This window comes from Madurella fahalii, assembly GCF_045866475.1.
Source record: "Madurella fahalii IFM 68171 DNA, scaffold_2, whole genome shotgun sequence".
Classification (NCBI taxonomy): Eukaryota; Fungi; Ascomycota; class Sordariomycetes; order Sordariales; genus Madurella; species Madurella fahalii.
This window is the reverse complement of record NW_027263972.1, coordinates 6,089,898-6,110,784: the sequence shown is the minus strand read 5'-3', so window position 1 is coordinate 6,110,784 and position 20,887 is coordinate 6,089,898. Positions and strand designations below refer to the sequence as shown.

Sequence of the window (20,887 nt, the reverse complement as noted above, 5' to 3'; positions counted from 1 at the left end):
TACCGGTTCCTGGCCACCGGCCTGGGCGCGTCAATGTGGTTCTGGGTATGTAACCGTGGTCTCGGGCATCCATACCTCTACACGGGCGAACAAACCGACTAACAGAGTCCAATTCCCCGCGACAGATCTTTTACCGCGCAAAGAAAGATGGTACCGACACACTCCCTCCCACTTCCACCCCTCCCACTTTCACCCCTCCCGCCGAGGTTCAACAGCTGACCCTCAAATTCTCGCACGGAAAACAGGGCCGGTGCTCATGGGTTGGAAACACCCCTGGGATCATTAAGCAACGCGATGGTGGCGGCGGAGATTGGTCGGTCTTGTTCCTGGGAAGGAATTGTACATACCACGGCAAATATACACGATACACGAACCATACCGGCGTTGTCTATGGAAGCCAAGTCATCCCGTTTGTGTTATTCTGGGTGCTTCGTGAGATTCGCCTGACGTTTGTTTCTCCGCTCAACTGATTTGTTGGTGAGCAAAGAAGGATCATCTTGCTGAGAGAGACCCCGATGGTTTCACTTATCTAATGAATCATTGCTAGCGTTTCTTGCCTTTTTTTTTTTTTTTTTTTTTTTTTTCACATATCGCTTGAATATTTCAGCATTCTCTCAATCAGTCACATAGGCAAAACTTTTGTAGGGTTATCAAATTCATTATCGTTAACTCCTAGTAATAAAAGAACTCCTCTAGGATGTTCTCCAGGGCTCAGTCCACTCATCCCAGAATCGGCTGTTCCTATATCGTACAACTCCCGCTCTGTCGGATCCTCCTTCGGCAGGCAGCTAGTTTTCCGTCTTCTCAAACAGCAGGTGGGTGACTCCATATGTGTCGCCGTCGCCCGAAACGAACATCTCGGCGCAGGCTAAGTAGTACACCTGCCAGCGGTTGAACCACACGGCCGCGTTCTCCTCGCCGTACATCTCGATCAGATGGGGCCATACTCGCTCCTTGTTGGCCACAAAGTTGGCGAGCCAGGCCTCGATGGTCTGGTTGTAGTGGCGGCCGTGGATCCACCAGTGCTTCGCAATCTTGAGGTCGCGCTGCTGAAAGTACAGCATCAGGTCGGCAGAGGGCATGGTCCCGCCCGTGAAGAAGTGGGTCGACATCCAGCCCTGGGCAAAGTGGTAGGGCGTGTCCTTGTGGCAGAAGATGTGCAGCAGGAACTGGCCGCCGGGCTTGAGCGCCCGCGCCGCCTTGATCATCATGCCGTCGTAGTTCTTGAGGTGCTCGAACATCTCGCACGAGATCATGCGGTCGTAGAGGTTTTCGCCAAGGTCGACCGTGACCGCGTCGCCCGTGAAGACGGTGACATTCTCGATACCCTTCCTCTCGGCCTCCTTGAGGATGTATTCGCGTTGGGTCCGCGAGTTGGAGAAGCCGACGACGCGCGAGTTAGGGAAGCGCTCGGCAAAGTAGAGCACGGCCGCGCCCCAGCCGCATCCGATGTCGATCAGGCTCATGCCGTCCTGGAAGCCCATCTTGTCGACGTAGCTGTCCAGCATCTTGTCCTCGGCTTCAGCTAGCGTCTCCTTGCCCGTCTCGAACAGGCAGCAGCTGTATTTCATCCGCGGGCCAAGGGCGGCCGCCATGACGCCGGTCGTCACCTCGTAGTGTTGCTGGTTGGCCGCGTCGGTGTGGATGGCGATTTTTGACCCCCTCAGCTCCTCAATGAATTCCATTTTACAGGCCATGGCCGCCTCGAAATTCGGAGTGGCGATCTCCTGGGCACGGAGACGGAACTCTCTCCGGATGCCCATGCGGAGGACGAAGTGCGGGAGCCAGCCGCCGTCGATGAGCCTCTCGGTTAGTTTCTCTGTGTATACAGTCAGTCCGTTGCCTATGTTCTTCGCTAAAGAGGCAGAGGTGTCTGTACCATAGACACTTCCGCTCGAGGAGGCCATGGTCGTGGTCTCCTCCTGTGAGGTCTTGACACGGGTAGCCAAGCTGTCACTCATCTTGGCAGAATCTTGCTGAAGCGAGCGAGGGCTGCAATTGGGCCTTGCGATATTGTTGTTCGGATCTTGAAAATTCATTTGCTCGATCGAGTAAAGAAGGCGCGAGCCGTGCTTAGCTTCGCGGGATATGGGGGCTCTGTGGGTTGGGGTCGATTAACTTCCTCAGTCAGGTCGAGCTGCGAGAGGTTGAACCATAAACGTGTGCCTCGGCATGGAGGATTTCCCTTATATATATATCCATAACCGAAGGATTGAGGACATTCAACGACGACTCTCTGCTGAACGTATGGGCAGTTTCCTTAACATGTCATCCAGTTCCGCGTTTCACCTCCCCTCGTTGGGTTGATTGCTCAACAGTCTGAACTCAGCACTGAACGGGTAGGCCTGCCTGCTCATTTTACCAATCATGATGCCCTAATGCCAAGTGTTCTCGAAACAGCCACTGTTCCCGCGGTTCGGGGCTTGCTGACAGCACCTGAACAGCACCCATTCCGTGCCCAGAAATTAAGATAGAAGCGGTGTAAATGGACTGGACACGGGCAGATCGCCCCCTCCACTAGTCTTCCGATTGATTCAGGCTGTGACTTCAAAGAAGTGAGGAGAACGCAAAAGAGATCTTCTGTAACTCGGCCTTACCTGTTTTCTAGGGCTTCTAGGACTGTTGCTATTGTCAGATGATGCACACATTATCTTCACATAGATTCCGGCGCTATCATCGGCAATCCATGCTTGAGCTGCTGCTCAGTGGCAATGGCTCTTTTACCTTGCGAAATGAGATACAAACGGACAGAAACGATGCCGCCTACCTATTATAGTCACCATCGACTCCGAGTCGCCTTCCCGAGACGCCTGTTAGCATGATTTCATGCTATTGCTAGGCTATACAAGCTCACATTCACCGGATTACGATACCCAACGGTTAAAGAACTAGCCAACCCTAAAACAACATCTGCTCCTGTATGATCTTGTACTGTTTCTTCTGCTTCGCCTGCTTAAGCAAGGATTGTTTTATCCGGCCAACAAGACGCGCAAGCGGCTGGAACGCCCAGTGCTCTCCTGTCCACGCCAGGGCAAGATACAGTAGACCAAGTCCTACAATGAACAACTTAAAGTCCCAGCTGATGTATGTGAGCTGCATGAAACTCGACAGCCAACGAGGTGGGCTGGCAACCATGAACAACGTGATGCAGAGGGTAGTGGCTATTGTGGCAACGAAGGGCCCTGGCACCATGTCAGCGGATATTCATATCAAATGCGGAGGGTGAGCGATTTACAGTTATTCAATGCAGACCGCCTGAACGGCCGGCCCGCGTTGAGCACCACCCCAGCTAGTATGTATTCAAAGCACGATGTCAAGAAGAGTACCGTATTTTCCGAGTTTTCAACGTTGGATCTTGTATGCTCGATTTTGGGTGGAATGAACCACGGCTGCCGGCGCACAGCCACAAACACCAGAGCCTGAATCACGATGGATATGTATATCTGGCCCAGCAGTGGTGTAAGCACCTTGCGTGAGACCAAGTCGGCTGTCGGTCTCTTGCGGCAAAGCTCGGGGAACGGACCGGCCCAGCTCATGAAGACGGCGATGGGCAGGATGAGCGCCAGGTCAATGAAGAGAAACTGGAAATCGCCCAGGTTGGACGCGGACGCGTACAGGAAGCTGACCGAGGTGAATTGGATGGCCGAGTACAAACTCATGTACTTGAAGCAGCTGAAGCTGGTGACGAGTGCTGCTCGGCCCTCGCGGATCACCTCCGGCACACATCGGATATCGAAGACTCGGGACGTGAACGGCGCGGCGACGGAGGCCTCGGCTTCCGAGAGCGAAATACCCACATCCGCAGCCTTGAGTGCGCCACAGTCATTTGCGCCGTCGCCGCAGAATCCGCACGAGTAGTCGATACTCTGCAACTTCTCCACCAGCTCATGCTTCTCGTCGGGAGACATGCGCGCAAAGACCTTGCCAGTGACTAGCATCCTCCGCATCACCTCTGACGGTGCGAAATCGATTACCCAGCGGAACACGTCACCACTGACGGCGACGGAGTAGTTACGTAGATTTGATATGTCATACGGCAGGGATGCATCCCCTTCGGGCGGCGGCGGCAACGGAAGTAGAGTCTTGGGGTCAAGTTGGTAGACGCGGTTGTCAATGCTCTCCCACTGCAGACTGGCGTTTGGATCCTTAGCGTGACCTGTGAGGAACCGGGGAACAAAGCAATGCGCTGTCTTGCTGATCATTCCCGATTCCCTCGCCACGCTTATTGCCGTCAGGATGTTGTCCCCGGTGACCATTACGGCACCAATGTTGGACTCGAGAAGCTCTTTGAGCACCGAAGCCGTCGTGGGCTTCAGCTTGTTTTCGAATATGATGAAACCAACAAACTCCAGGTCGGATTCTACTTGGTGCCGCTTCATCTTTTGGGCTTTCACCCAGCTGAGTTTCTTGATATGCTTAGTCGCACACCCAATCACTCGATACCCCTTGTGGGTATATTGCGAGAGGAGATCTTCGTAGTCTGCCGGGACTTGGAGTCTGTCAGTTCTGTTCCCTGCGACCCCAGGATTGCGTAATAGATTAGCACTTACATGTCTCTGGTCTGCAGATCTCCCGCATGCATTCCGGAGCTCCCTTGACATATATGTCTCCACTTTGCCGGCCAAATGTTCTCACAATAACGCTGGCCCGCCGGAGCTGCGAGACGAACTCAAACGACTTCAGAATGCCCAGCTCGAAAGGGACCTAGGGGGTTGTCAGCGGCCAGAGTCCAGATGAAATGAACAACCATTGCCTACGTCTTGTCCAGAAGCTTGCGCTGCGCCCGTAGTTTGATATTTAGCTTCCGGCGGTGGTCTGGCAATCGAAGGGTGAAGATTCCCTTGTTCCTCATCATCGATATTGCCACCACCAAGGTTTCCTTCCTCAAACGACCACCCCGTGAACTCAAACATCTTGAGGTCGAGAGGATCCCCAACTGGCTCGCCATCCACTGTTCTAAGAGAATGACAGGTCGCCATTGTATACAGTGCTGCTTTCCGAGCGCCGACATCGTCTTTATCCACGGGAGTACCGCCGTGATTCGGGGCAAGGTCGTCGGGGCTCGTCAGAATGTCGCTGAATCGATTATTTGTCCGCGAGACGACTCGCACGCCGAGAATATCCAGGCCTTCTTCAGTCAGGGTGCCTGTCTTGTCAAAGCACATCAGGTCAAGCTTGCCGCCGACATTCACCCTTTGGGGACTGATGCAGAAGATTTGCTTGGCCTTTAGCCGTCCCAGTGCAAAATTGGTACCGATGGTTAGGGTTGCGGGAAGGGCTGGCGGTACCACAATGGTAATAAGATCCAGAGCGCGAGTAACGATCAGATGCCATTCCAGGTCAAGCCGGATAAAATTGACAAGGGATGCCGTGAATCCCAGAATCGCCACGCAGGCCATCACGGATATGTAACGGAACGAGTCTCTGTAGAACTTGAATCCCGAGGGTTTGGGGAAGAGCATCGAGCGAACCAGGGCGCCTTTGGTGGTGTTAAAACCTGTCCTTACGACCATAGCAAGCGCAACGGCTTCTCCATCCTGATCTTCCTGCGGTCGGCGCGTGCGGATGATCTTGGTCCCACAGAATAAGAAATTTTTCGCGACCTCTGGGAGCATGGTAGATGCTGCCAGATCCAGACCTCGAAGCGTCTCGTTGGTTGCTGGAGTCTTGGACACCGGCACTGACTCGCCAGTAAGCATGCTTTCATTAACGATACAATCGCCGCTGAGCAGTAGGCTGTCTGCCGGAAAGAGGCCGAGGCTAGGATCGCTGACTTCGTAAACATCGCCTGGGACTAACTCGCTGGAAGGGATGTTCCGCCCTGGGGCGTGTCAGCTGGGAAACATATCAAGCCGGCTCACTAGGAGCTTACAGAAGCCGTTTCGAAGAACTCGAACGTCACATACGAACCGGGAGATCTCGCGAAGCCTCCTCATTGTCTTATTTTTGTCAGCAAATCACGGAAACTGAACAGAATCGTGAGATCACTTACTGATCTAGTCTCAATGAGAGCCGTCGTGATACTGCCAACAGACATAATGAATATGGCAATGGCGTAGTAGTAGTACTGATCGAGCGACCATAAAATCAAGCTGGCGATTTGGAAGACATAGAAAGGATGGAACACCTAGATGCAATCAGCAAGGTGCATGTCCGCATGTCCGTTGCAGCTTGGCCCAAAACCTACCTCGTCAACAAGAAGCCGGAACATCGACTTTTGCTCGATATCGATGAGGTTTCTTCCAAAGACGACGTCGCGGTGGCTCTTCTCTTCGCTGCCGATGCCGGCACGGATCTCATGGATGTTTGACCAGAGAGGGTCTTTCCAACCATTACATAGCAGGAACTTATCCCTGACCGGGTGGAAATAAAATCGAACGTAACGGTAGTTGATCATTCGGAGATCGTGCAAGATAGGATCCCGGTCGTCGTCCAGCAGATACGAAGTTAACTTCCCGGGGGCGCCAAACACGGTCGATAAGGATCTCCCGTACGGCGCCGATTCGACGTTCAAGATTGCCATCTCGTTCCACTGATTCTCAACAACGACCCATTCGCATTCACGTAGGGGCGACGGCTTGCCGACCAACTTGACGTGCCACCTTGGTATCCAGCGGAAGAGGAGCCACCCCACACCCAGAGTGGCCACACAGATGAAAATGTATGTGGAGAGTCCCAGGGCACTGGTTCGGAACCCGGCGATAGCAATGTAAAGGTCCTCGTTCGCCATGTACACCTTTTGGCTGCAGCGGTTTGCGCCGTATCCACTGCCTGCGGACACGCCGCTGTCTCGCCTGAGCAATCTGCTGCGCACTGAACCCCTAGACTGCGTCGATGTCCTACGATGCAGTACAAAGTCATTATCATCGGCAATGTGCTCGAGGTCGGCCGAATCCTCTTGTTCTTCGAATTCGTCTTCGAACGGCAGCTCGTCGAGGTCGTCGACTGAGGGATGTCTGCCATCCTCAACTAACGGAACACCAGGCTCCTCCAGCTCATCATCCTCCTGGTAGAATGAGAAGCTCGTCGTAGAGTCGGCGCGGGCGCGTCGGTTTCTGAATGCAGAGACACTCGACGGCAGGGACTCTGCAATGGGTCCCGCGAAGAGCTGCGTGTCTATTAGCTGCATCCCCGCCAGATATCAAGCCAATGGAGAAAGGCGCAACAGGTTCAACTGACTTCATCCTGTGCCATCTCCACATCCTCAAAGATGCTTGCGTTACTTTGGTTGGACTCGAGACGATAGAAGCCGTGGCCGTGGCCGTGGCCGTGGCTCGCCGGCGACGGCTGCTGTTGGTCGTCGCGGATCGAGTCATTGGGTTCGTCCATGTCTGCTTCTCCTGAAGAACTCGGTGTGGTTACAGGAGCAGGTGCAGCAGGTACGCATCTTAGCACGCTGAACTCACTCGTCGCCCCCTCGACGCGAATCGAGATCAGATGCAGGCAGCTGTGGAGCTACGGATTGTAGTGTAGTTCCGATAAGCCCATGACGTCGATTTCAGGACGAAACGGGCCCCGCTAGTTGCATGCCGCCTTGACTGGCTGTTACCGGTTGCTTGGCGTCCTTGGTTACATACATACTTTATCTCGGGTTGCTTGGAAAACTGCCGATTTGCTGCAACTGATTTATACAGTCAACCGTCAAGTTTCATTATAGCCATGGGCTAATTCTAGGTGTAAGTGTAAGCGCATTTACAGCTACACCATACGAGCAAGATTGGCTCCGCCCCTAATGGACGGTGACACCGAGGTAACCTGTACCATTCGGAGGCACTATCACGATTATTCCCGATGGCAAACATCGGCACGGATGCGTATACGAGGAAGCTTTGGCAAGGTGGCGCCAAGCTTCAGTTAGACGAGTTGAGTCATTGTAGAACGCACACCTTGAGATTAGGCGGTCCTATCAGCACCGTGCCTTCCATCTCGTGTCGCCGTTCCGGTGTGTAGACACACCATACCGAGAGTTTCACGCAGACCGAATTAGTGGGCCTGTTCTTGGACATGGGTATTCGCCCGGGATTCGTTAACTGCATTCCGTACTGTGAGCCGTTACTTAATCTCTGGCCTGCGTATCCTAAGACAGCGCTTTGAGGAGTGCTTCGCAAAGTGTAAGATAAGACAAACGTTTGGCAGTGCGATTCTCCTCTCGTCGGCAGCGGGCGGTGTCCAAGATACCTTAACTTGGGTCTTCAGACGATCGGCGCTCGAGGCCTGGGCCCAAGGCGAGTCCAGGAAACATTCGTATGTACGTGTACAGTACCATGCGCTCTTTGACAGGTGGGGCACGGCGGGAGGCGAAGAAAAAATTGGAATGCTTGAAACTTTCCACGGCCCGAGTGGGTGCCGAAATCCATGACCGAGAACCCTCGCTGATAGGGTCGAGAGAGCGGTCACTGAGCGGTGAAGACCTTGTTGTTAGAACAAATCCAAGCGTTGACGATGGTCAAAGGGAGGTAGAAGTTCGTTAACAAAGACTGCCACGTCAACTAGATCCTGGTAGCTGGTGTGGGGTCGTCGAATGCGACAGTGCTGAAGCGCAGAATGGTCCGCGGATTGGGGGAGTATTCCCCATCGCGATACCAAGAGTCAAGTCCAGAAGGGCAGAAAAAAAAAAAAACAAAAAAAAAAAGGCACGTCCGCGCCCAGACGACGAGACGACCCTTGTTCCTCGCACAGGCCAGTTGCCCCGCAAATTTTCTTAGGCCTAATCCATTCGCTGTGCATTCCCCCCTCTCTCAACATTTCCAGGGAAACCACGGGCCATCAGTCCATCCTTGAATTTTGCAGCATTTTCTTCTTCCACATAAAACCAACAGGCCTGCCTGTTTGCTTCGGACGCAGATCATTCTCTACTTTTTCGAAAAGTATCGCTCCTTCGACCAGACACAGTCGCCATGGCTGAGCCCATCAAGAACAAGCGGCCTGACCCCGCCGTCGCTCCGTAAGTTTCCCCTGGGCCGCGACGACGACGTCTGCTCCGCTTCTACGGGCGATAAGCCATACTGACTCCAAGGCTGCTCTAGTACCCCTCAGAATACCCCGGCAAACAATGCCCCAATCTCATCGCACGCCCAGCAGCCCGGCATTGCTAGCATCAAGGAAGGTTAGTTACTGCCGTTTGCTTGCTACCCAACAAAGCCGGCCCGAAGCGGACACGTACTGACGGCGTTGGATGAACATAGAGGATTTGGACAAGATGACGGCTGCTTCTATCTTCGCCAAAGACCCCCGGCTTGTATCTTTAATCCAGGGCCGCCTCGGCTCCCTCGTTGGCCGGTCGTCAGGGTATATCGAGAGTCTGCCGTCAGAGGTCAAGCGCCGGGTGGCTGGCCTGAAAGGCATCCAGAAGGAACACTCGAAGCTCGAGGCTGAGTTCCAGGAGGAGGTCCTCCAGCTCGAGAAGAAGTACTTCGCCAAGTTCACTCCTCTCTACGAGCAGCGCTCGGCTATCGTGAACGGAAAAACCGAGCCGAGCGATGACCTGGTCAAGGCTGGAGAAGAGGATGAGGAGTCCGAGGAGACGGAGGGCGCCGCCGTCAAGGAAGAGAAACCCGCTGAGACAGCCAAGGTGTCGGGTATTCCCGAGTTCTGGCTTTCGGCCATGAAGAACCAGATTTCCTTCGCCGAGATGATCACCGACCGCGATGAGGGTGCGCTCAAATCGCTGATCGATATCCGCATGGAGTATCTCGACAAGCCTGGCTTCCGCCTCATCTTTGAGTTTGCGGAGAACGAGTATTTCACCAACAAGATCATCACCAAGACCTACTTCTATCAGAATGAGAGCGGCTACGGTGGCGACTTCATCTACGACCATGCCGAGGGCGATAAGATCGACTGGAAACCTGGTATGGATCTGACAGTCCGCGTTGAGCAGAAGAAGCAGCGGAACAAGAGTAAGCTTGTCTCTGACCGCGGGTATGAGAACACGCCACTGACAAACTCAGCCACCAAGCAAACCCGTATCGTCAAGAAGACTGTCCCAACCGAATCCTTCTTCAACTTCTTCTCCCCCCCCAAGGCCCCGACGGATGATGACGACGACGCTGCTTCTGATATCGAAGACCGGCTGGAGCTAGACTACCAGCTTGGTGAGGATATCAAGGAGAAGCTGATTCCCCGCGCGATCGATTGGTTCACTGGCGAGGCTCTTGCCTTTGAGGAGCTCGATGAGGATGACCTTGCGGACTTTGACGACGAGGACGACGAGGACGATGATGACGCTAGCGAGGACAATGATGATGAGGATGAGTCTGAGGAGGAAGAGGTAGGCGTTCCGTGACTTTATGTTTCCCCAAGTGTGCGTACTAACGTCATCCAGGATGATGGCTCCAAGCCCAAGCAAGAGCCCACCGAGTGCAAGCAGAGCTAAACGGTGGTGTCTCGGTTTGATCCACGGGCTTCTTAATCAGGGCAGCAAGCCCTCAGACCCTTTGGGCCTGATCACATATAATCCCCAGCACACAGCAACCCGACCACGGACCCCAGCTTGGAGCCAACCAAGCGGTGCACGGAAAATCTGGAGGCCGATAGATCCTAATTTGCAAGTGGTCGATGAGGACGTTCGCCTTGGAACATGCCTTTACATGCCTTGACATTTTCGGTTGTTTTCCATACCAAGCCATCCGAGGGAGTTTGACTGTGTGAGGATGCTTGGCAACTTTCCTAGTGGTGGCATAGACGGCGGTTAAAAGGGGGACCGGACAAGGGGCAGGAGAAAGTGTTTGCGACAGAGGCTTTGGGTGCCAGGCCCGGAGAAACTTATCATTAAGGATTGGGTCACGGTATTCGCAGAGCAATGTTCCGAGTTCGTCAGGGCTTGTAGTATCATGTTATGCAGTGCTTGTGTGAAGTTTGTGCAAATCATCCAGTCCCTCCGGCATCGCTCCGCGGACCCATATAACCGGGTCGGGGTAGGCTTGGAAGGCTGCGATCCTGCGAGGCTGTGGCTCATGCAAGCGGCATGGTCCCGTCATTGGTAATAAAGGGTCCCGAGAACCGGAAAATTAGGGGAACGCATTGCGCAATAGCTCTAGTCCCACTAAGCCGCTGACACATAGGCATGGCTCGGTCACCGACCGGAATACACAAACGGACAGCGCTCCGGGGTACGTGTAAGTTATGGCCAGGACGACTCTCTAGTCTCGGCAACTTCTTGATGGAATGATATTGATTCAATAAAATAGCAAAACTGGGTAATGCAGCACCTGGCGAGAGTGAGATTCAACCGAGGGGCTGCAAAATCTAAAAGGGATGAAACTACACACGCCATGGGAGGCAAACGGAGCGGTTAATAAGTTGCAAAGCAGGGCTTGCATTCCGTCATCCAAAAGATTTTCTTTCCGCAGCTTTTCCAGTGACTCAAACCCCCACTATAAAGCCAGCAACCCCACCATCCGACCCATCCGCGGGGCCTACCTACCATGACAAGACTCCGAACATCGACACATATGCTCGCATTGGCTACCAGAGCGTAAATAACTTGAAGATAAAATCCTGCCTTCTCCCTGGTCTAATCTCTCCCTTTCCGCCATGACGAACCCAAAAGACATTGCGCAACCTTCGCTGGGGAAGACGGTTTCCTACAGCCTCAGCGTGTCCCCCTCCACAACTTTCCACTCGCCTCCGCTAAGTCAAAGCGGCTTCATGGCTGGAAGCCTCGTTGATAGGGCTGTTAAGAGCAGGCAGCTCAAGCCCTTCAACACCGAGGATATCAAGATTTTGTTGCTGGAGAATGTGAACCAGACGGGAAGAGACATTCTGAAGGCTCAGGGTTACCAGGTGGAATTTCTCAAGTCTTCGCTGCCCGAAGACCAGCTCATTGAGAAAATCAAGTGAGTGTTATAGACTACCCAAGCTCATCTTCTGTATCCAGAAGTGGACTCTCCATCCCCTTGGAGGAGACATTAGTTATCACTACAGACACCGGGCTCCCCGGACGGCTCAGGATCCGGTATCAGGGCTGACAAGCAAGCAGGGATGTTCATGTCATTGGCATCCGGTCAAAGACAAAGCTCACAGCCAAGGTCCTGCGAGAGGCCAAGAACCTGCTGGTCATCGGCTGCTTCTGCATTGGCACCAACCAGGTAGACTTGGAGTATGCCGCCCGCCATGGCATTGCAGTCTTTAACTCGCCGTTTGCCAACTCGCGCAGCGTTGCCGAGCTAGTGATTGCCGAGATCATCACGCTCGCGCGCCAGCTGGGTGACCGCTCGCTCGAGATGCACCGCGGCACCTGGAACAAAGTCAGTGCCAAGTGCTGGGAGATTCGCGGGAAGACGCTCGGCATCGTCGGCTACGGCCATATTGGCTCGCAGCTGTCGGTTTTAGCCGAGGCCATGGGCATGTCGGTCATCTACTACGACGTTCTCACTCTGATGGCCATCGGGACGGCGAGGCAGGTGCCGACGCTCGACGCCCTGCTGGAGGAGGCCGACTTTGTCACACTGCACGTCCCGGAGACACCCGAGACCAAGAACCTGATCTCGGTTGCGCAATTCGAGCGCATGAAGACCGGCTCATACCTCATCAACGCCAGCCGCGGCACCGTGGTCGATATCCCGGCGCTGATTAAGGCGATGCGTTCAGGGAAAGTGGCCGGCGCTGCGCTAGACGTGTACCCACACGAGCCCGCGGGCAACGGTGACTACTTTGTCAATGACCTTAACGCTTGGGCCGAGGACCTGCGCGGGCTCAATAACATCATCCTCACGCCGCACATCGGCGGCAGCACCGAGGAAGCGCAGCGGGCCATCGGCGTGGAGGTGGCCGAGGCGCTGGTGCGCTACATCAACCAGGGCGTCACGCTGGGCAGTGTCAACCTGCCCGAGGTGACGATGCGCTCGCTGACGCTGGACGAGCACAATCACGCGCGCGTCATCTACATCCATCGCAATGTGCCCGGCGTGCTGCGCAAGGTCAACGAGATCCTGGCCGAGCACAACGTAGACAAGCAAATCTCGGATAGCAAGGGCGATATCGCGTATCTGATGGCCGACGTTAGCGACATCAGGACAGAGGATATCAAAGAAATTCGCGACAGCTTGGACTCGCTCAACTCGCGCATTCTCACTCGGGTTCTTTACCAGCAGTAAATCAGGCATGTGTATAGGGATCCTTGGGGATATATGGAGTTGACGAGTTGACAACGGCCCCCGGGCGCCGCGGAGTCCTTGAGATTTCAACATACGGTGGGCTCCTTTTCGTTAGCCCTATGCCATGTCCAGCATGCATTTGGAATGTATCGCTGAAAAACGGACCGGTAACGATACCGGCATCAACACTGGGACCCATAGACGGTAAAAAGCTAGGTTTCAACAAAATACTGGATGGTTGGCTTTAGTTAAATTGCATATCAAGAAGGTGTTTCCTGCATCATGTCCAGTAGCAAGGACAGCAAAGGATGGATGACAAAGATGGAAGTCGATAAGAGCATGCATCTGAAACATCCCCCAGGCGGATCATTTTCAGGGGGTTTGTATCTCCGAGATTTGAACGGATGCGGTTCGCCGAACGTGACGCACTAGAACGTGGGAGCGTGGGATCGGCTCGCCGAGACCATGGAACTTAAACAGTCCACTTGAAATTTAGCCCGGAATCGAAACGAAGCTTGTATACGTTGCAAATTAGCAGCACGACGCAGCTTTGTCTCTCTGTGCTCGGCTCAGAGCCCAGCCAAGAGAGAAGGTGTTGCTTGTGCTTTGTATCCATAACGGACGTGCACTTCTCGGGTTTATTATCTCCACCTACCCAAGCCGGGTCACCATTGAAGCTCCCACCGGGCTTGATATTCGTGTCAATAATTATTACCCTCGATAATCCTTGGAAAAAGTTAAAAGAATTGCTCCATAGCCGCAATGAAATATGTTAATACACACACACAAATAGAGAAGGAAAAAAAAAAAAAAAAAGAAAAGGCCATCCCGATTTTCTACGCAATTCCCAGACTCCATCGCCGATGCAAGTGGTCGGTGAAGAAGCGCGAAAATGTTTCCACATGGTTGGGGAAGACAAGTGGGGATCCAGACCCACTTTGTGGGTGGTAAACAACCCCTGCAGCAGACCTCCCCGCCCTTTCGCTTTCATGCAACATCCCCGATTCCCCCATCCCCTTCTTGTGCGATTTTTGGGAGGGGGTGGTGTTGAGAATGGCTGGCAGGGCACATCTTGCCCGAGTTCTCTCGACTTGTGCTATGTATGGTACTACGTAGGAACTAGCTGGTGATTCAACGGTGTATGAAGGTCCATAACGGATTTGCCGCGGGATTTGTCTGCAACTGGGACGGGCATCTAAACTACATATCAAATGTAGACGGAATAGGTGTGATTCAAGCAGACGATGGTTCGATGCCTTTAGAGACCGGCGGGGCTGAATGAACATGACGCCCTCAACCTGGCCCGAGCGGCCCAAGTTTCCTCTTGACCGTCCAACTGCTTTCATCGAAACAAGAGGACTCTGGTCTTCTGTCAGCCAACAACCACCAGTCAGTTGGAGCTCGAGCATTTCTTGTTCTGCCGCTGCTTTAACTGGTGCGCGGTGACCAACCCCCAGAGTCTGTGCTCTGCCGTCCCCCCTACCGATTGTAACGCATGTTTCCCCTTATCACATACCTAACTTACAGCGCACCCATGCACCTTATTTTTTCAGCCCCCTAGCATCTATCGACCGACTTCCCGACATTTTCTTGCGCTGTGTTCTCGTTTCCCCTCGAGCAGCACGCCCGGAGCCCCCTCGACGCGTCCAATTCTCTACCGCGCTGTTCGAACCCTTCCGACACCCTCGACGCTTATTTGCGCCAAGGGAGAGCGGAGATTCTATCCTGCCAAAGCTTAGGTACCTGGTGACCGCCCAACGGCCCGTTCTTTCATGAATGCCTTCGTCCCGAGCAGACCGTCCGCCTCCCCGTTCCGCCCGCGTCCGTTAGCCGCACCGCTGTCCGGCTGACCGACCACGAGCCCACCTTGTCTCTGACAACAACGCCCCGGTTTTCTTCCCGCAGTTCGCGGCAAGAGTGCAACACCCGAGCTAACCTCCACAACCACCGTTTCGCTAGCTCCACCTCCCCCCATCGCGCCCAATGTCGGAGAGCTATGATGTCGGCACCAGAGCGTGGCAGCCCGACGCAACCGAGGGCTGGGTTGCGTCCGAGGTCATCAAGAAGACGATAGACGGGTCCAAAGTCGTGCTCGAGTTCCAGTTAGAGAATGGCGAGGTAGGGAGTTCCCACCATGTACCTCGGCGCGGAGTCTACAATGCCGTTGCTAAGCCGTCCTTGTCTGCAGACCAAGACGCTCGAGGTCTCCCTCGAGGCCCTCCAGTCCGGGAATGACCCGTCACTGCCGCCGTTGATGAATCCCACCATGCTCGAAGCAAGCGATGACCTGACAAATCTCTCCCATCTCAACGAGCCTGCCGGTAACTAATGTCCCTTTCTGGCTTTGGAGATTGAAGGATCATGATGCTGACGACCCTCGCTGCTGCCAGTCTTGCAGGCCATCCGTCTCCGATATGCCCAGAAGGAGATCTACACATACTCGGGTATAGTTCTGATCGCGACAAATCCGTTCGCTCGCGTCGACTCGCTCTACGTCCCCGGCATGGTCCAGGTCTATGCCGGGAAGCAAAGAGCCACACAAGCTCCCCATCTGTTCGCCATTGCCGAGGAAGCTTTCATGTATGGTTCCGCGCTGGCTGCAGGTCCTCGGTGACGTTCGGGGATGTTGTCTGACCGTCTTATAGGGACATGTTGCGGGATAACAAGAACCAGACCATCGTTGTGTCCGGTGAGTCCGGTGCTGGCAAGACTGTTAGTGCCAAGTATATCATGAGATACTTCGCCACAAGAGAATCGCCCGACAGCCCAGGATCGAGGGCGAAGAAGGGGCCAGAAGCTATGAGCAAGACCGAGGAGGCTATTCTAGCGACCAACCCAATCATGGAAGCTTTCGGGAACGCAAAGACGACGAGAAACGACAACTCTTCGCGTTTCGGCAAGTACATCGAGATCATGTTTGATAAGGGCACCAACATCATCGGCGCCAAGATCAGGACATATCTGTTGGAACGGTCGAGACTGGTCTTCCAGCCTCTGAAGGAGAGGAACTACCACATCTTTTACCAGCTGGTGGCGGGAGTGTCGGACAAGGAACGTCAGGAACTTGGTCTGTTGCCGGTCGAGCAGTTTGACTACCTGAACCAAGGCAACACGCCGACGATTGATGGCGTGGACGACAGGGCCGAGTTCATTGCGACCAAGCAGTCCCTTAAGACAATCGGCGTGAGCGACGCCGACCAAGCTGCGGTTTTCAAGCTGCTTGCCGGCCTCCTCCATCTGGGCAACGTCAAAATTGGCGCATCTCGCAACGACAGCGTGCTCTCCGCGAACGAGCCGTCCTTGGTGAAGGCCTGCGACATCCTTGGTATCGATGCTTCCGAGTTCGCCAAGTGGATTGTCAAGAAGCAGCTTGTTACACGCGGCGAGAAGATCATATCCAACCTGTCCCAGGCTCAAGCAATCGTCGTCAGGGACTCAGTCGCCAAATTCATCTACTCTAGCCTCTTTGACTGGCTGGTCGAGATCATCAATCAGAGTCTAGCAACCGAGGAGGTGCTCAACCGGGTCCACTCCTTCATTGGCGTCCTCGATATTTATGGTTTTGAACACTTCGCCAAGAACTCCTTCGAGCAGTTCTGTATCAACTATGCCAACGAGAAGCTGCAGCAGGAGTTCAACCAGCACGTTTTCAAGCTGGAGCAGGAGGAGTATCTGAGGGAGCAGATTGACTGGACCTTCATCGACTTTGCTGACAACCAGCCCTGTATCGACCTGATCGAGGGCAAGCTCGGCATTCTGTCGCTGTTGGACGAAGAGTCGAGGCTGCCCATGGGCTCTGATGAGCAGTTTGTGACCAAGCTGCACCACAACTACGCTGCCGACAAGCACAAGTTCTACAAGAAGCCCAGGTTCGGCAAGTCTACCTTCACCGTCTGCCATTATGCTATCGACGTCACGTACGAGTCAGACGGTTTCATAGAAAAGAATCGTGACACGGTTCCGGATGAGCACATGGCGATCCTTCGCGCTTCAACCAACAGGTTCCTTGGTTCGGTGCTGGAAGCGGCGTCGGCAGTGCGGGAGAAGGACGTTGCGTCGGCGACGTCGAAAGCAGTGACACCCGCGGCAGGGAGGAGAATCGGTGTCGCGGTCAACCGCAAGCCCACACTAGGCGGCATCTTCAAGTCGTCGCTGATCGAGCTGATGAACACGATCAATAGCACCGACGTGCACTATATCCGGTGCATCAAGCCAAACGAGGCTAAGGAAGCTTGGAAGTTTGAGGGCCCCATGGTCCTGAGCCAGCTACGCGCCTGCGGTGTGCTCGAAACGGTCCGTATTAGTACTGCGGGTTACCCGACGAGATGGACGTACGAGGAGTTTGCCCTGCGGTACTACATGCTGGTGCCCTCGTCGCAGTGGACGTCGGAGATTAGGCAGATGGCCGACGCCATCTTGACCAAGGCTCTCGGTGCAAGTACTGGCAAGGGTTTGGATAAGTATCAGCTGGGTCTCACCAAGATCTTCTTCAGGGCCGGCATGCTCGCCTTCCTCGAGAATCTCCGGACAAACCGGCTGAATGACTGCGCTATCCTCATTCAGAAGAACCTAAAGGCCAAGTACTATCGCAAGAGATACCTGGCCGCCCGGGACTCTATCGTTGGGTTCCAGTCCGCGGTGCGAGCCCATAAGGCTCGCAAGCAGGCTCAGGAAATGCGGACAATCAAGGCTGCCATCACGATCCAGAGGGTCTGGCGCGGCCACAAGCAAAGGAAGGAGTTCTTGCGCATTAGGAACGACGTTGTCCGTGCCCAGTCAGCTATGAAGGGCTACCTGCGACGCAAGGAGATCATGGAGACGCGGGTCGGTAATGCTGCCATCATCATCCAGCGGAACTGGCGGTCCAGGCAGCAGCTCCGGGCCTGGAGGGACTACCGCAGGAAGGTCGTCATCGTCCAGAGCTTGTGGCGCGGCAAGCGTGCTCGTAAGGAGTACAAGGTCATCCGCGCCGAGGCACGCGATCTCAAGCAGATTTCATACAAGCTGGAGAACAAGGTGGTGGAGCTAACCCAGTCGCTGGGCACCATGAAGGCGCAGAACAAGGAGCTGAAGACGCAGGTGGAAAATTACGAAGGCCAGGTGACCATCTGGAGGAACCGGCACAACGCGCTCGAGGCCCGGACCAAGGAGCTGCAGACCGAGGCCAACCAGGCCGGTATCGCCGCCGCGCGCCTCGAGGCGATGGAGGCCGAAATGAAGAAGCTTCAGGCGAGCTTCGACGAGTCGGCCGCCAACGTCAAGAGGATGCAGGAGGAGGAACGGCAGCTGCGCGAATCCCTGCGTGCTACGAGCACCGAGCTCGAGGTGGCACGCCAGGAGAGCCAGCGCCACGAGGCCGAGAAGAACTCGCTCCGGCAACAGCTGCTCGAGCTCCAGGATGCGCTCGAACAGGCGAGGAGAAATGTTCCCGTCAATGGCGAGCTCGTCAACGGCCATGGCGCTGCCCCGGTTGCGCCGACCGGCCTCATCAACTTGGTGTCGTCCAAGAAGCCCAAGCGGCGGAGCGCCGGGGCTGAGCCTCGCGAGATGGATAGGTACAGCACCGCCTACAATCCCCGGCCCGTCTCCATGGCCGTTCCCGGCATGAACCGCCAGACCACGCTCTCCGGCTCGACGTTCATTCCCGGCGTAGATAGCATCGAGCTAGAGCTCGAGTCATTACTTGCCGACGAGGATGGCCTCAACCATGAGGTCACAGTGGGTCTTATCCGGAACTTGAAGATCCCGTCACCGGCCACCACGCCGCCACCCTCGGACAAGGAGGTTCTCTTCCCCTCTTACCTCATCAACTTGGTCACCTCGGAGATGTGGAACAACGGCTTTGTCAAGGAGTCGGAACGCTTCCTGGCCAATGTCATGCAGTCGATCCAGCAGGAGGTCATGCAGCATGACGAGGAGGAAGCCATCAATCCGGGCGCCTTCTGGCTTTCCAACGTGCACGAGATGCTCTCGTTCGTCTTTCTGGCCGAAGACTGGTATGAAGCTCAAAAGACGGACAACTATGAGTACGACCGCCTGCTTGAGATTGTCAAGCACGACCTGGAGAGTCTGGAGTTCAACATCTACCACACGTGGATGAAGGTGCTCAAGAAGAAGCTGGCTAAGATGATCATTCCGGCCATCATCGAGTCGCAGTCGCTGCCGGGCTTCGTCACGAACGAAAACAACAGGTTCCTCGGCAAGCTGCTGCCAGGCAACAACCAGCCAGCGTACAGCATGGACAATCTTCTGTCGCTTCTCAACAGCGTCTTCCGTGCCATGAAGGCGTACTATCTTGAGGATTCGATCATTACGCAGACCATCACGGAGCTGCTGCGGCTCGTCGGTGTGACGGCCTTCAACGACCTGCTCATGCGGCGCAACTTCCTCTCTTGGAAGCGTGGCCTGCAGATCAACTACAATATTACTCGCATCGAGGAGTGGTGCAAGAGCCACGACATGCCCGAGGGTACGCTCCAGCTCGAACATCTGATGGTGAGCAAACCCTTGTGTTGCGGCATCGAGACGACAAGTGCTAACTTTGCCACAGCAAGCGACGAAGCTCTTGCAGCTTAAGAAGGCGACCCTGAACGACATTGAGATCATCCAGGATATCTGCTGGATGTGAGTAAATCCTCTCCGCAGAGGCGAGGAGCATCGGCTAACAGTCCCTGTCAGGCTCTCTCCCAACCAGATTCAGAAGCTCCTGAACCAGTACCTCGTTGCTGACTACGAGCAACCCATCAACGGCGAGATCATGAAGGCCGTGGCATCACGGGTGACGGAGAAGAGCGATGTCCTACTCCTCCAGGCTGTCGATATGGACGACAGCGGTCCGTACGAGATTGCCGAGCCCAGAGTGATCACCGCTCTGGAGACTTATACCCCATCTTGTATGTTGGATCCGCTCTCGCCATGTTTCCTTGACTTGAACTAACAGGCTATCGCCAGGGCTGCAAACCCCCCGGTTGAAGCGTCTCGCCGAAATAGTATCTCAGCAGGCCATCGCGCAGCAGGAGAAGCTCGAGTTCGGCTCTCAAGCTGGCGACTATGACAACCACAGCCTGAATGACAATGACTTGACCGAGGTTGATGAAGGCGCCGAGTCGGTGGCGGCGAGCGCCTAGTCAGCTCCTCGCTCGCTCGTAGCTCTACGGCCGCAACGCCCGGCCTCGGTGCTGCTCAGCCCATGGAGGTTTGGCAGCGGTGCCTTGAAAAGTAAGGGGTTAAGGAGTAGGAGAGGCAGTGGTTGAGTGCGTCTGGGCTGGACGGAAGGCTCCTACAAATCTTTTCTGGTTAATTAGGACATGTCATGCAACCTGGGACAGGTCAGGTGATGGTGTGTTGGCTTTGCTTGGGGATATTAGAAATTTCACTCTTCACGCCCACGCCCGCTCGCTTCACTCGGCTGTCATATACTTCATTATTCGCCTCCCGGCTCAAGACGAAACACAGAGGTATGCATTTTGCCATGCGTTGGACTTGATGGTTGATCGGCTGGAGGCAGACGGAGGAAAAGACGGGGAGAGAGGGGCTGGACTGCTAGTAGCCGGTTGGGACTGGATAGGAGATGACGGCCCTTGCGCTCGCGGGATCTTCTCGCTCAGAGGAAAAGAAGGCGAATCGTGGATTTTGGGGCCTTCCAGTTAAAGTAACCAAAGACCACACTTGTGTGTCCGAGGAACGCGTGACGGGCTCGAATGTCAAGAGTTAGACGTATCTATGGAATGAATACTGAAGAACTACCTGCAAATTGAGAAGGAAAGTGAAGTGGTGGTGTCCCAAGAGCC

The 20,887-nt window shown here is 54.7% G+C and overlaps 5 protein-coding genes across 5 annotated transcripts; 3 read left to right on the top strand and 2 right to left on the bottom strand.

Moving 5' to 3' along the window:
• Nucleotides 1–788: 788 nt before the first annotated feature.
• On the bottom strand, nt 789–1,961 carry MFIFM68171_04537 (Lipid biosynthetic process; the record flags this gene model as incomplete). Its single annotated transcript, XM_071059957.1, has 1 exon — nt 789–1,961. One exon carries the CDS (start codon nt 1,959–1,961, stop codon nt 789–791), a length of 1,173 nt encoding a protein of 390 aa, XP_070916058.1.
• Nucleotides 1,962–2,898: 937 nt separating this feature from the next.
• On the bottom strand, nt 2,899–7,329 carry MFIFM68171_04536 (Cation-transporting ATPase; the record flags this gene model as incomplete). The annotated part of the gene is made up of 8 exons (XM_071059956.1): nt 2,899–3,182; nt 3,236–4,489; nt 4,551–4,704; nt 4,758–5,821; nt 5,873–5,939; nt 5,993–6,127; nt 6,188–7,108; nt 7,180–7,329. The coding sequence occupies 8 exons, from the start codon at nt 7,327–7,329 to the stop codon at nt 2,899–2,901; spliced, it is 4,029 nt and encodes a 1,342-aa protein (XP_070916057.1).
• Nucleotides 7,330–8,897: 1,568 nt separating this feature from the next.
• On the top strand, nt 8,898–10,375 carry NAP1 (histone chaperone; the record flags this gene model as incomplete). Its single annotated transcript, XM_071059955.1, has 5 exons — nt 8,898–8,944; nt 9,027–9,106; nt 9,186–9,899; nt 9,951–10,270; nt 10,325–10,375. The coding sequence occupies 5 exons, from the start codon at nt 8,898–8,900 to the stop codon at nt 10,373–10,375; spliced, it is 1,212 nt and encodes a 403-aa protein (XP_070916056.1).
• A 1,160-nt stretch (nt 10,376–11,535) lies between these two features.
• Nucleotides 11,536–13,097, top strand: SER33 (D-3-phosphoglycerate dehydrogenase 2; the record flags this gene model as incomplete). The annotated part of the gene is made up of 2 exons (XM_071059954.1): nt 11,536–11,837; nt 11,981–13,097. The coding sequence occupies 2 exons, from the start codon at nt 11,536–11,538 to the stop codon at nt 13,095–13,097; spliced, it is 1,419 nt and encodes a 472-aa protein (XP_070916055.1).
• Nucleotides 13,098–15,080: 1,983 nt separating this feature from the next.
• Nucleotides 15,081–20,224, top strand: MYO2 (Myosin type-2 heavy chain 1; the record flags this gene model as incomplete). Its single annotated transcript, XM_071059953.1, has 7 exons — nt 15,081–15,215; nt 15,286–15,418; nt 15,488–15,677; nt 15,743–19,592; nt 19,648–19,721; nt 19,776–19,990; nt 20,049–20,224. 7 exons carry the CDS (start codon nt 15,081–15,083, stop codon nt 20,222–20,224), a joined length of 4,773 nt encoding a protein of 1,590 aa, XP_070916054.1.
• Nucleotides 20,225–20,887: the final 663 nt, after the last annotated feature.